The sequence below is a fragment of the Ziziphus jujuba genome, chromosome 2, assembly GCF_031755915.1.
Source record: "Ziziphus jujuba cultivar Dongzao chromosome 2, ASM3175591v1".
Lineage (NCBI taxonomy): Eukaryota > Viridiplantae > Streptophyta > Magnoliopsida > Rosales > Rhamnaceae > Ziziphus > Ziziphus jujuba.
Genome location: NC_083380.1, coordinates 33,727,198 through 33,741,848, shown reverse-complemented (window position 1 = coordinate 33,741,848; position 14,651 = coordinate 33,727,198). Strand labels below are relative to the sequence as shown.

Sequence of the window (14,651 nt, the reverse complement as noted above, 5' to 3'; positions counted from 1 at the left end):
GGAAGAAATTCTGGACGGGTCCTGACAGCAAAATTTAATTTTGTTGCGTATTCTAGTTATATTCTATAAGCTTTGTAAATCTAAAAAGGTTTTATCTATTTTTATATTACAAAATGATGTTTATATCTCTGTTTTTATATAACAAAATGATGATGGCTTTGCTACGGTAAGAATTTTATTACGCTTCGTTTGGTTGTCCCACTTTATTCAAATTAGGGAATATATCTTTCTTTTTCTTCTTCTTCTTCTTTTTTTTTTTTTTAATTTTTTTTTTCTTCTTGAATTCTTAGGGGTTTCTATGTTTAGGAAGTCTTTCTTTCTTTCTTTACGTGTGCATTTTAAAGATCCTTTCCCTCTTTGCATGGAACAGGAATAGACATACGCTTTTATTTTAGTTTTCAATGTACTTCTAAATTTCATACATAATTTAATATTTTTGAAAAAAGCAGTCACTCCATAATTAATTTTTTAATATACAAATGTATATATATATATATATATATATAAACTCAAAAAATAGTGTTCCTTTAGTTCTTCATGCATTTTAATATAAATTTGTTAGCATTATTTTATAAATTTTAAGTAAATAGATAAACTTATTTCTTTACTAGAGAAATAAAAAGAGCCATAAAAAAATAAAAAAATAAATAAAAACACGGTTCTTTATCGTTGGTCATTAAGTCATTGAAAACTTGGCGTGCGAAGTGGGGGGGGGGGGGGGGGGGGGGGGGTGGGGGGTGAGAGAGAGAGAGAGACGTTAGATGTTTCGTCCAGGAGGACGTGGTTCTTTTGGATACTCTTCAACTCTTGCTGATCCTTTTCATAGTCTTTCTCTATTAAAGGGCTTACACAGCTTGGCCACGGTAGAGTACTCTTGCACTTATTTGTTGCGTAGATATGCCCATACCTCTAATTTATCCCATGGAAGAGCAATCCATACTAAAGTCGCTTCCATTTTCACCTTTCCTCCGTAATCATTTACCTAATATGTATTTAAAATGCAGGGATATTGTTAATGGGGTCCAACTGTTAGAAGAAATGCCTAGCAAGAATGTTGTGTCTTGATCTGCTGTTATTGCGGGTTTTGATCATCATTGGTATCCTAAAGATGCAGGATGCTTCGTGATGGGAACCAAGATTTATGAATTTGTTGTTAGGTTTGACGAACTCATTTTTGACTGCTTTGATAAGGCATGTTTAATTGGCAGAGCCTTTAGGAAGTTTTTGTTGGATAAGAATATTTTGTCTTGGAATGCTATGATTGCTGGGTACGTGCATTTTCGCATTTGGAACTCCCTAGATTCTGTTAAGGTATATACCATGAGGATGTGTGCCCTGACCCCTTTACTTTTTCTAGCGTTCTCTCTCATGGGTTGACTGCACTTTCTGATCTTAAGATGAGTTTGCAAGTTTATAGGAACGAAAATGACATGGTGTGCGAAAAGGGCCAAGCTGGATGGAGTTAAACCAGTTGACATCACCTTCATATGTGTACTTAATGCATACAGCCTAGGAGGGTATATTAATGTAGGACGGAAATATTTCTCCTCCATGACATGTTTTCATGGAATCTTTCCCTGAGAAGATCATTATGCACATATCAGCATGATAAATCTTCTAGGTTGAGCTAGCCATATGAAAGAAGCTAAGGAATTAATCCTGAGAATGCTATTTCAACTAATTGTGCTGGTTTGGCAAACTTCCCTAGGTCGTGTCAGGTTCATGGGGACCCAGAAAGTGAGAAGTGTGGAACAGAGCATGCATTAGCATTAGATGGAACAGACCCATCAATGTATGTTTTGTTATCAAATATGCATGCTTGTATTAGCAATTGGGATGGTGCAGGAATGCTGAGTGAAATGGTGAAAATTAGAAAATGGTTGATCACTACCTACAGAAGTTGAAGGGTTCGAATGAAAGTGACTAGAGTGGGCAAGTTTCCTCTTCTTCTGCATTATTGGGCTGGTAAGTAGTTACTTTTCCAGTATTACTCCAAAATAGTATTTAAAAATTTAATCATATCTTAGCAACAGAAGCTCTAATCTTTAACCTTCATGTATGGAGTTCGTGAACTAATGCATGTGTGGATGATACGCTTTTGCAAACAACTGCAGCAGTTAAAACTAAATAATCTAATAACCATATTTTTACATGTAATTATAATAAGACAATAAACGATATAGCCTAAACATCTGTTTCCAAACCATAATGAGAAAAAGAAAAAAGAAAAAATACAAGAAATTCAAATACATTAAACTAATTCTGTAGCATAATTACTAGAATGAAAATCCAGAAACGCATGATCGAAATTTGATTGATATAGTGAACCGAACACAATTACATATAAAAACCACCTCGAACCTTCGTTCATAAAAGATTGTTTACGCATTTCATATATGCACCAGATAGAGTTGGAACCCCATTATGTTTTTACATATCACCAACTACTTTTCAATATGGCACAAGGATCAAACGACTTTCCGGATAAACATTTCACATAAATTCCAAACCCCAGGAGCAAAAACACAAGCACAACCCCAACATTGACGGCCATATTTTTGTCCTTCTTCAACCTCCAACCACCTGCATTCTCCGTCGCCGTTTGGATGAATTCGGACTCCGGGGAAATGGACATGGAGATTATTTCTGGTTTCCTGGGCATCACAACAGAGAGAATCCCTCCGGCTAACTTGGAACGAATGTCATTGACTTTGATGTTGTCGGTCAGTTTGATTTGTTTGTTAAAACGACTCCATTTGTTGTTGATGTTGTCCAGTGGTCGTTCTCCGGAGATTGTTAGTATCCTCCCGTCGTTGACCACAACCTTCAGCTGTTGCTTTTTGAAACCTGCCCCCGGCCAAAAGGGAATTAATAATATTAATTATTTGGATTAAATTATTAATTGATCTAATTAATTACTGTTTCAATTTATATTTGAATTTACTTTCTATAAATTTATTTTTAATATAATTTTTAATATAGAGGTTCTAAAGCATAGCAATTATATATATATATATATATAATATATATATCTATATATCCAACATAGAGCTCTTTAAACTTTAATTAATAAATATTTTTAATACATTCAGAAAATAATTAACTATAAATCCAAATATATCGTAAAACAAATAATAAATTAAGCTGTTTGTAAGTAGATGTACAATATTTATATTTATTTAATAATTCAGAATTCAAGACATCAAAATAGAAAGAATTCTAAGAAAAAATTGTAAATGGTAAAAACATATATCTATATATATATATATCAATTAAGTTACAATTGACAAATATTAAAAATGAAAAGGAATTGAATATATCTATATGATATTGAGAAGTTTACCATCAAGATGAACATCAAGAATATCAGTATCTTCCTTCCTATGCCAAATGCAATAAGGTTCAAAATCCGTATACAAACGGTTGGTTTGACATCCAACCGTGCTTCCCATGGCAGAATTTAATTTTATTCCGCAGCCAGAACCTTTTTATTTCTATAGACATAGTAAGTCAAACAGTGTTTATGTCTGTTTTTATACTACAAAATGATGGCTTTGCTAAGGTAACAATCTAATATTCTTTAATTGGTTGTCCCACTTAACTAAAATTAGGAATATATCTTTCTTTCTTTCAATTTTTTTTCCCTTGAATTTTTGGGGGGGTTTGGGATTGCTTTCTCTGTTTAGGGAGCCTTTCTTTCTTTTGAAGTGTACGGCTTACAGATCCTTATCCTTTCCCTCTCTGCACGGAACAGGAATAGAAGTACGCTTTTATTTCGTTTTCATTGTAACTTCCAAATTTCTTACATAATTTAATATATTGAAAAAGCAGTTTCTCTATAATTAGTTTTTGAATACACAAAAGCATATATATATATATATATATATAAACCCAAAAGATAGTGTTAATTTAATTTGCTGGGTACGTGTAGTTTTCGCATTTGGAACTCCCTAGATTCTATTACGGTATAAACCATGAGGATGTGTGCCCTGACCCCTTTACTTTTTCTAGCTTTCTCTCTGGATTGACCGCACTTTCTGATCTTAAGATGAGTTTGCAAGTTTATGAAACCAAAATGACATAGTGTGCGAAAAGGGCCAAGCTGGATGGAGTTAAACCAGTTGACATCACCTTCATATATGTGCTTAATGCATACGGCCTAGGAGGGTATATTGATGTAGGATGGAAATATTTATCCTCCATGACATGTTTCCAGGGAATCTTTCCCTGAGAAGATCATTATGCACATATGAGCATGATAAATCTTCTAGGCTGAGCTAGCCACATGAAAGAAGCTAAGGAATTAATCCTGAAAATGCCATTTCAACTAATTGTGCTGGTTTGACAAACTTGGTCGTGTCAGGTTCATGGGACCCAGAAAGTGAGAAGTGTGGAACAGAGCATGCATTAGCATTAGAAGGAACAGACCCATCAATGTTTGTTATCAAATAGGCATGCTAGCATTAGCAATTGGGATGGTGCAGGAATGCTGAGTGAAATGGTGGAAACTAGAAAATGGTTGATTACTACCTACAGAAGTTGAAGGGTTCGAATGAACGAAAGTGACTTAGAGTGGGCAAGTTTCCTCTTCTTCTGCATTATTGGGCTAGTAAGTAGTTACTTTTCCAGTATTACTCCAAAGTAGTTTTTAAAAATTTAATCATATCTTAGCAACAAAACCTCTAATCTTTAACCTTCATGTATGGAGTTCGTGAACTAATGCATGTGTGGATGATACCCTTGTGCAAACAATTGCAGCAGTTAAAACTAAATAATCTAATAACCATATTTTTACATGTAATTATAATAAGACAATAAACGATATAGCCTAAACATCTGTTTCCAAATCATAATGAGAGAAAAAAAAAAAAAATACAAGAAATTCAAATACATTAAACTATTTCTGTAGCATAATAACTAGGATGAAAATGAAGAAATGCATGATGGAAATTTGATTGCTATAGTGAACCGAACACAATTACATATATAAAACACCTCGAACCTTCGTTCATAAAAGGTTGTTTACGCATTTCATAAATGCACCAAATATAGTTGGAACCCCACTATTTTTTACATATCACCAACTACTTTTCAATACAGCACAAGGATCAAACGGCTTTCCGCATAAACATTTCACATAAATTCCAAAACCCAGAAGCAAAAACACAAGCACAACCCCAACTTTGACGCCCATATTTTTATCCTTCTTCAACCTCCAACCACCTGCATTCTCCGTCGCCGTTTGGATGACTTCGGATGCCAGGGAAATGGACATGGGGAGAATTTATGGTTTCTTGGGTATCACAACAGAGAGAATCCCTCCGGCTAACTTGGAACGAATGTCGTTGACTTTGATGTTGTCGGCCAGTTTGATTTGTTTGCTAAAACGACTCCATTTGTTGTTGTTGTCCAATGGTCGTTCTCCGGAGATTGTCAGTATCCTCCCGTCGGTGATCACAAGCTTCAGCTGTTGCTTTTTGAAACCTGCCCCCGGCCAAAAGGGAATTAATAGTATTAATTATTTGGATTAAATTATTAATTGTTCTAATTAATTATTGTTTCAATTTCTAGTTCAGTTTACTTTCTATATATTTATTTTTAATGTAATTTTTAATATAGAGTTTCTAAAGCATGGCAATTATATATATATATATATATACAAACATACATATACATCCAACATAGAGCTTTTTAAATTTTAATTAATAAATATTTCTGATACATTCAGAAAATAATTAATTATAAATCCAAACATATCATAAAATAAAAAATGATTAAGTTGTTTGTGAGGAGATGTATAACATTTATATTTATTTAGTAATCTATATATGAGATTGTGAATTCAAAACATCTACATATAAAGAATTTCGAGGAAATAGTTGTAAATGATTAGATATATATATATATATATATATGTATTAATTAAGTTACAATTGACAAATATTGAAAATGAAAGGATTTGAATATATATATATATATATATATATATATGTGTGTATATATTATGTAGAGAAGTTTACCATCAAGATGAACATCAAGAATATCAGTATCTTCCTTCCTATGCCAAATGCAATGAGGTTCGAAGTCCGTATACAAACGGTTGGTTTGACATCCAACTGTGTTTTTCATGGCAGAATTTGACTTTCCGCATATACATTTCACATAAATTCCAAATCCCAGGAGCAAAAACACAAGCACAACCCCAACTTTGATGCCCATATTGTTATCCTTCTCCAACCTACAACCACCTGCATTCTTCGTCGCCGTTTGGATGACTTCCGACGCCAGGGAAATGGACATAGAGATCTTTTCTGGTTTCTTGGGCATCACAACTGAGAGAATCCCTCCGGCTAACTTGGAACGAATGTCGTTGACATTGATGTTGTCTGCCAGTTTGATTTGTTTGCTAAAACGACTCCATTTGTTGTTGTTGTCCAATGGTCGTTCTCCGGAGATTGTTAGTATCCTCCCGTCGTTGATCACAACCTTCAGCTGTTGATTTTTGAAACCTGCCCGTGGCCAAAAGGGAATTAATAATATTAATTGTTTGGATTAAATTATTAATTGTTCTAATTAATATTTTGTTTCAATTTCTATTTCAGTTTACTTCTATATATTTATTTTTAATGTAATTTTTAATATAGAGTTTCTAAAGCATGACAATTATATATATATATATATATAGAGTTTCTAAAGCATGACAATTATATGTATACATATATATATCCAACATAGAGCTCTTTAAACTTTAATTAATAAATATTTCAAGTACATTCACAAGATAATTAATTATAAATCCAAACATATCATAAAACAAAAAATAAATTAAGTTATTTGCGAGTAGGTGTACAAGATTTATATTTATTTAGTAACCGTATATGGGATTGTGAATAAATAACCCATATATATGATTGTAAATTCAAAATATCGAAATAGAAAAGAATTCTAAGAAAAGAATTATAAATGATAAAATATATATTGACAAATATTAAAAATGAAAGGAATTGAATATATATATATATATATATTATATAGAGAAGTTTACCTTCAAGATGAACATCAAGAGTGTTAGTATCTTCCTTTTTATGCCAAATGCAATAAGGTTCGAAGTCCGTGTACAAACGGTTAGTTTTACATCCAACTGTGTTTTCCATGAAATAATTTAATTTTGTTGCGTAGTTGGAACCTTTTATATTTCTATAGAGTTAGTAAATCAAAGAGTGTTTATATCTGTTTTTATACTACAAGATGTTGGCTTTGCTAAGGTAACAAAAAAATATTCTTTAATTGGTTGTCCAACTTTACGAAAATTAGGGAATATATTTTTCTTTCTTTCAACTTTTTTTTTCCCCCCTTGAATTTTTGGGGGGTTTTGGGATTGCTTTCTCTGTTTAGGGAGTCTTTCTTTCTTTTGAAGTGTACCTTTTACAGATCCTTTTTTTTTTTTTTTTTTTTTTTTTGAAGCAGTTTTACAGATCCTTATCCTTTCCCTCTTTGCACGGAACAGCCATAGAAACCTTTTTATTTCGTTTTCAATGTACTTCCAAATTTCTTACATAATTTAGTATTTTAAAAAAGGAGTTTCTCTAAAATTAATTTTTGAATACACAAAAGCATATATATATATATATAAACCCAAAAATAGTGTTAATTTAATTTTTCATGCATATTTTAATATAAATTTGTTAGGATTATTTTATAAATTTGAAGTAAAATATTTGCGTTTTTATTGTGACAAGAAATAAAACGAGCTAGAAACGCCGAAAAAAAAAAAAAAAAAACGTTTCTTTACCTCCCAAATAGTCGTTGGTCGTTAAGTCGTTGAGAACTAGGCGTGCGAAGTGGAGGAGAGAGCGAGACGTTAGATGTTTCGTCCAAGAAGACGTGGTTCGTTTGGATGGTTTTCAACTTTTCTTGCTCCTTTTCATAGTCTTTTTCTGTCAAAAGGCTTACACAACAGCTTGGCCTTGGTAGAAGACACTTGCACTGATTTGTTGCGTGGATATGCCCAAACCTCTAATTTACCCCATGGAAGAGCAATCCATGCTAAATTCCTTAAAGGGTCGCTTCCATTTTCCCCTTTCCTCCATAATCATTTACTTAATATGTATTTAAAATGTGGGGATATTTTTGATGGGGTCCAACTGTTCGAAGAAATGCCTAGCAAGAATGTTGTATCTTGGTCTGCTGTTATTACGGGTTTTGTTCATTATGGGTATCCTAAAGATGCCCTTTCTCTCTTCTGTGGGATGCTTCGCGATGGGACGGTGAAACCGAATGAATTCACGCTCGTCGGTGCACTTCATGCCATTTCGTTGAATGAGAATATGTCTCAAGCTTGTTACCAGATTTATGCACTTGTTGTTCGGTTGGGATTTGAGTGGAATACATTCTTGACGAACTCGTTTTTGACTGCTCTGACAAGGCATGGTAAGTTGGAAGAGGCTTTGGAAGTTTTTGAGAAGTGTTTGGATAAGAATATTGTGTCTTGGAATGCTATGATTGCTGCCTATGTTCAGTTTTCATTTTCGGAACTTCCTAGATTCTGGTACCGGATGAACCATGAGGGTGTGTGTCCTGACCACTTTACATTTTCTAGCGTTCTCACTGGGTTGGCTGCTCTTTCTGATCTTAAGATGGGTCTGCAAGTTCATGGGAAGCTTGTAAAGTATGGCCTTGGGGCTGAGACTATCATAGGGAATTCTTTGGTGGATATGTATATTAAGAATCAGAAGTTGGTTGATGGTTTCAAAGCTTTTTATGAGATGCCATCAAGAGATGTGTGCTCTTGGACCGAAATGGCTGCTGGCTGCCTTCAATGTGGGGAACCAAGCAGAGCGCTTGATGTAGTTGCTCAAATGAGGAAAATGGGTGTACTGCCCAACAAATTTACCTTTGCAACTGCCCTGAACGCCTGTGCTAATTTGGCTTCTTTGGAAGAAGGGAAGAAAATTCATGGTTTGAGAATTAAACTTGGAACAGAAATTGATGTCTGTGTTGATAATGCACTGGTAGATATGTATGCAAAATGTGGATGCATGAATGATGCATGGGATGCTTTTCGATCAATGAATTATCGTTCTGTCATCTCTTGGACAACGATGATCACGGGTTGTGCACAGAATGGCCAAGCTAGAGAAGCTCTTGAGATTTTTGAGAAGATGAGGATGGAAGGAGTTGAACCAAATGACATCACCTTGATTTGTGTACTTTATGCTTGTAGCCAAGGAGGGTTTATTGATGAAGGATGGAAATATTTCTCTTCCATGACTCGTGACCATGGAATATGTCCTGGAGAAGATCATTATGCATGTATGGTAAATCTTCTAGGTCGAGCTGGACATACAAAAGAAGCAGAGGAATTAATCCTGAAAATGCCTTTTCAACCAGGTGTGCTGGTTTGGCAAACTTTACTTGGTGCTTGTCAGGTTCATGGGGATACAGAAACTGGGAAACGTGCAGCAGAGCATGCATTAGAACTAGATAGAAAAGACCCATCAACATATGTTTTGTTATCAAATATGCATGCTGGTATTAGCAATTGGGATGGTGCAGGAATGCTGAGAGAACTGATGGAGATTAGAGATGTACAAAAAATGCCAGGATCCAGTTGGATTGAAGTAGAAAATAGTCGATTGCTATCTGCACTTGAAGGATCTGCATAAATGAAGGGTGATTGAGAAGGTAAGTTACTTTTTCTTTTGCATTATTAGGATAGTAAGTAGCCTCTCCTCTATTATTAGTTCAAAATACATCTAAAAAATTTAACCATGCCTTTGCAAAAGCTTTCTGTGACTTTTGTGTAATGGTTTAGATCTGAAAAACGGTTGATAATATAGCTCTTAAATGGGTTGATGGATGGAAAATGATACAACTTAAGTTTTGTGCTTGGAGATAGTGCCTGCTTAGTATTAGTAATCATGTGACTCTTCTAATATGGAATACAGGGCAGTAAATGATGCACATAAGTAAATTTCTCAAAGATAGTACCTCCATAGTATCAAGTAATCATATGGCTGTTAGATTTTCTCTTTTTGAAGGCTATTCTAGGACAACTACATGGTTTAGTCTGTGACAATATTAAACTAATATTCCCATGAGTAAAGGAAAATAATTTGTATTAAGTATAGCTTGATGCATATGGGAAAGGATTATGGTTATCTATATCTGCGTAGGATTATTGTCTCACATGGTAATGAAGAGTGCATTCAAGAACAACTTCTTAATCGCAGGCGTTAGATGCCCATGGTTAAATAAAAATATTTTAAGTGATTGTACAGCCTCATTCTAAATAAGTGCATGCGTTTGACTACAGGTAGATAAAAGCAATCCTTTGGTCACTGGCCAAAGGATTTATTGTGAAATGACCATTTAACTTTGGGCTCACAACGTGGTTTATCATGCAAATTTACCACAATGTCTGCTTCTGTGGATGAATCTTTTCACTCTGTGGCTAATGTCCTTGTCAGTCGATGATTAGGATTTCAGCTGTTGGGTTTTGTTTCTTAAATGAAAGTTCTGTATTCCATTTTCATTTAAAAGAATTTCAGATTTACAATTCAGATTGGTTGTTTGTAGGGTGAGGCATTCTCTTCCTCATCACTGCTGCTTTATTCTTGGAAGTTTCTAATTTGCCCCAAAGATAGAAGGTTAGTGTGTTTTTCTTCTGCTTCTTCTTCTCCTTCTTCTTCTCCTTCTTCTTTTAATTATTTTACAAAGTAGCTTGCAATGGTTTTGATTAAATGGCCCTTGCATTTGAATGTAAGCTTTCTAAGGAAAATTTTGAATTGTTCTGCTTGTTTTATTTCCTGGTTTATGACTTTGAATTATATAATAGGTGAGAAAGGCATACTTGAAGTCCTACAGAGGATTACAGATTTTGGCGGTCCTGTAAGCTTATCCCTCTTTTTATTTTATTTTTTGTATTGATTTATACACATGGTGAATTTATATAGAGAACTATGTGCAGTCTGCAAATTCATAGGCATTTATTGTTAGTAGAGGTTTCTATACTTGGTCTCTAATCGCATCCAATTGAAGTACTTTAGAGCTATTTCTGATGAAAGAAAATTTTTGTGCATATTTACCATATCTGCTCAATATTATAAAAGACAAACAGTCAAAGGAAATGTCCAAAAGACCCAGTATAGCACCTCCATAAAACCTTTTATGAAAACCCACTTATTTTTCTTAAAATTAAATCACAAATAAACTGCTCAATCTGGATTTTTATAAAGATAAAAATTTATTTACATTCGTCAATAAAATTCAATTGAAACAGAATATAACAATACAATGAATTGTAACATAAACAAAGCTTGTGACTTGATCATAACCTTGATGCTCCACTCACAGACAAATCTGAGGCAAAATATCAACCAAAGAGCTTCTATCAGAATCATCAAGCAGTTTAAGACTTTTCAAGCGGGTGCTCAAGCATTTAATATGACATCTACTTCCCATCCATCTAAACAAACTATCCTGCCACATAACGTATGTTCCCAGACCATTACAAGCATACAAGAATTAAGCACATTAAACCAGTCAATCTGCAACATGATCACAAAGATAAATCCCAGCATCAAACAGAAAATTCCTTTCCCATCCATCCCAGCAAGTACATAAACTAGTTGATCTTTGATATTATAAAGATGAAATATTGTTCCCAGGAACTCGAAATAGTAACATTCTACAAAAATAGATACTATTTATACCATGAACTGTAATGGAAACAATCTTAGGATGAACCAGACAGCTTGACCCCAAAACCAAATCTAAGGCAAAAGATCAACCAGATAACTTGTATCATCATTCTCATGAAGTGGTAACCTGCAAATGTAAGTTCAGAAAGTTTAGCTATGTAAAAAAAATTGGCAACAGACATAATTTCAAAACGTGTCGTATCCAAAAATTCCCAGCATGCAACTGTAAATTTGAGAACAGAGGATTATGTATATTATGTAACTTGGAGTACATGAACTAGAAAATAATAAAATCATGAAAAAAAAAATCCAAATTTCAGTATATTAATTAGGCATATACCCAATGTTTACTTCTTGACGTTTTATTGAAGATACTAGTTAAGTAGAAGCATGATTAGTGCATATACTATAAGTACTGACTGCCTGACTTCTAGTCCTGCAATCTACTTTTCAGTATCATTTCTGAATTAATTCCCTTAGATTCCCATATTTGATAATTACTTTTTTGTTTGATAGGATCACTTTACAAACTACTTAGAGCAGCAAATAACAGAACGAAATTGAAAATTGAACGCAAAATAATGAAATAGTAAATGAAAGGTAGTTACTGGGAGAGAAAATTGGGCAAGTGAATGAAAGTGGACACATCTCGATGGAGCTCAACGAACACCATATTGGCAAACCATCAATTCCTTATGCGAGGGATGTGGGAAATATTGGGTCAATCTTCTCCTATCTGTCTCCGGCACCTTTGTGTCGACAAAGGACAGTAGTTGATATACAATTGCGAAAGAGACGTGAGCAGCCCTTCTTCTGGCAAGCACTGCAGCTCATCACAGCTAGAAATCTCCAATTGTTGAAAGGAAAAGAGGTGTCGATAGGCATTTCCGCTAACGGCTTTAATGTGTGGAAATGATTTGATTTTGAGCTTAATGAGAGTGGTGGGCAGCAGCCGCTCCTCTGGAAATGAATCCAACACTACTACATCAATGCCGCTGATGCATAAACTTGTAAGAGAAGTGAGTCTTTGTATATCACATTGTCTGCGGCTTGCAAACAATTTATTGCACTTGTCAATACTAAGATGATTTAAATTAGAGGGCTATCTGCATTCTGGAAATGACTCCAGTTCTGGAAAATTAGATATAGACAGGATTCCAAGAGAGGGAAGAAGGGTCTGCAATTTTTCTCTCTTGGTACTTCCCACATATCGCTATTTAGTATCTTCTCCCACTCATTTGGATTTAGTTGATGATGTAAGGAACTGCCAAGTGATTTTACCACTAAAGGAAGACCTTTGCATCTTTCTACAATATATCTACCGATTTCTTCTAGTTTTGGATGCGCACTTGGATCTACATCATTGAAAGCATGTTATACGAATAATTTCCAGTAATCCTCACTAGACATTGTCTTTAGCTGATAAGGCTGGATATTTTTTCGCATCTCTTATGCAACACTTTCATTGCATGTTGTCACGATAATTTTCCTTCCATATGTTCCACTTTCGAAAGGTCTTTTGACCACTTCCTGTACAAAGTAATCCTCATTCCTAACATCATCGTGAACAAGGAGAAATTTCTTCCCTTTCAAAGCTCCCGCCCATTCAACTTGAACCAGATCCATGTCCTCACCATTAAATTTCTAAAAATCAACCTCTTTGCTATCAGTTTCGTTATTTTTAAAATGTTAAATTCAGACGATTATATTATAATGTATTTTATTTAAGTTGAAGAAAAATAATTCACCCAAAAAAAAAAAGTTGAAAAAAAATAATGTAGCTATAGACATCCATCATTGCAAACTATAATGCATATACGCTCTGGTTAAATAAAATGAGACAATGAGACATTGTTTGTTATATCATAATAAACTTAATTAGAAATTTCACTAAACACAATAGGTTAAAAATAATAATATAAATGCTTTGGCAATCATAAATTGATTGAATTTTAATTAAAAAAATTAAACATACTCCTTAAAGCAAAAGAAGGAGAAACAAATTTATTAAAATTTAACTAACCAAAGTAATTTGAAACTTAGGGAAAAAAAAATATAAATATAAAAAATATAGTAATAAGCATTTTTTTTAGTTACATATAATTGTATTTAAATACATATTACGAAATTAAGCTAAAAAAGTATTACATTACAAGATAAATATTTTGATTATATTAAACAATTAATATTGAAGAAAAGTAAGGAATACAAATGGATAATTGGAATAAAATATTTTAAAAATATATAAAAAAAAAAAGTAAAAAAACCTAGATAGAGATAAAATGAGGAGGAGCACATAGAGCATTTGTGAAGAAGAATAGGATAAAATAATAAAATAATAGAAAAGAAAGAAAAAAATTAAGGGGTGCACGTGGACCCTACGTCGGTCCGTGCATGTATATGTACTACACAAAATACATAAAAAAGAGGAGCATGACAAAGAATTCTCATTGGACTGACGGTTTAATTCAGTATTTTTTCCATTATTGAAGTTGATATAAGGAAAAAAATTGTGAAACAATAAACAATTTACTGCTTGAATACCTACACCATATGTATGGAAAGAAACTGTTGCTCTACAAACGTTATTGATATGCTTTTAATTAATATTTTAAAATTTTAATATATTACACTGTATGTTTTTGAATTTTTTTTTTTATTACAACCGATTTTTTATATTTACATTTTTATAACATGATAAAAATATTTTACTATAATTAAAAAAAATCTTAAATATAAACAGTGTAATATATCTTTAAAATTTTGATGATAAAAAAATGCATCATTATTGTACCATCATAACAGCGCCCCTCAGAATAAAATAATCGTACCCTTGCCTCTGACATGGTATTTATTTGTTGGATTCATAATGTCAATTAATATAAGAAAGAAATGATGAGAAAGAAATTTTGGTGATAATTTATTACACATAACTTAATATATATAATA

At 33.3% G+C, this 14,651-nt stretch overlaps 3 protein-coding genes across 5 annotated transcripts; 1 reads left to right on the top strand and 2 right to left on the bottom strand.

Annotated features, from left to right (window-relative positions):
• Positions 1-2,260: 2,260 nt before the first annotated feature.
• Positions 2,261-3,492, bottom strand: LOC132800599 (17.6 kDa class I heat shock protein 3-like). The gene is made up of 2 exons (XM_060814677.1): positions 3,344-3,492; positions 2,261-2,847 (listed from the first exon to the last, which is right to left on the bottom strand). The coding sequence occupies exons 1-2, from the start codon at positions 3,450-3,452 to the stop codon at positions 2,438-2,440; spliced, it is 519 nt and encodes a 172-aa protein (XP_060670660.1). The 5' UTR covers positions 3,453-3,492; the 3' UTR covers positions 2,261-2,437.
• Positions 3,493-4,922: 1,430 nt separating this feature from the next.
• Positions 4,923-7,192, bottom strand: LOC107419688 (uncharacterized). The gene is made up of 3 exons (XM_048473089.2): positions 7,046-7,192; positions 6,021-6,509; positions 4,923-5,484 (listed from the first exon to the last, which is right to left on the bottom strand). The coding sequence occupies exons 1-3, from the start codon at positions 7,152-7,154 to the stop codon at positions 5,285-5,287; spliced, it is 798 nt and encodes a 265-aa protein (XP_048329046.1). The 5' UTR covers positions 7,155-7,192; the 3' UTR covers positions 4,923-5,284.
• A 295-nt stretch (positions 7,193-7,487) lies between these two features.
• LOC107419710 (pentatricopeptide repeat-containing protein At2g13600-like) lies at positions 7,488-13,036 on the top strand. 3 transcript variants are annotated; one of them, XR_007241262.2, is made up of 4 exons: positions 7,489-9,684; positions 10,579-10,649; positions 10,838-10,890; positions 12,219-13,036. XR_007241262.2 is itself a non-coding variant. In XM_048474577.2 (2 exons), exon 1 carries the CDS (start codon positions 7,866-7,868, stop codon positions 9,663-9,665), a length of 1,800 nt encoding a protein of 599 aa, XP_048330534.1. In that variant the 5' UTR covers positions 7,488-7,865; the 3' UTR covers positions 9,666-9,684; positions 10,316-10,559. The 3 variants fall into 3 exon arrangements, 1 of the variants encoding a protein (XP_048330534.1); XR_007241261.2 differs by lacking the exon at positions 12,219-13,036 and having other exon boundaries at positions 10,838-11,059; XM_048474577.2 differs by lacking the exons at positions 10,579-10,649; positions 10,838-10,890; positions 12,219-13,036 and adding an exon at positions 10,316-10,559 and having other exon boundaries at positions 7,488-9,684.
• The last annotated feature ends 1,615 nt before the right edge of the window (positions 13,037-14,651 follow it).

What these genes read in the sequence shown, in the direction of transcription:
- LOC132800599 (XM_060814677.1), bottom strand. Translation starts at nt 3,452, where the DNA reads ATGGGAAGCACGGTTGGATGTCAAACCAACCGTTTGTATACGGATTTT. An exon ending in TCTTGATGTTCATCTTGATG is followed by an intron (nt 2,848 to 3,343) that starts GTAAACTTCTCA and finishes GGCCGGGGGCAG; the next exon opens with GTTTCAAAAAGCAACAGCTG.
- LOC107419688 (XM_048473089.2), bottom strand. Translation starts at nt 7,154, where the DNA reads ATGGAAAACACAGTTGGATGTAAAACTAACCGTTTGTACACGGACTTC. An exon ending in TCTTGATGTTCATCTTGAAG is followed by an intron (nt 6,510 to 7,045) that starts GTAAACTTCTCT and finishes GGCCACGGGCAG; the next exon opens with GTTTCAAAAATCAACAGCTG. An exon ending in TCTTGATGTTCATCTTGATG is followed by an intron (nt 5,485 to 6,020) that starts GTAAACTTCTCT and finishes GGCCGGGGGCAG; the next exon opens with GTTTCAAAAAGCAACAGCTG.
- LOC107419710 (XM_048474577.2), top strand. Translation starts at nt 7,866, where the DNA reads ATGTTTCGTCCAAGAAGACGTGGTTCGTTTGGATGGTTTTCAACTTTT.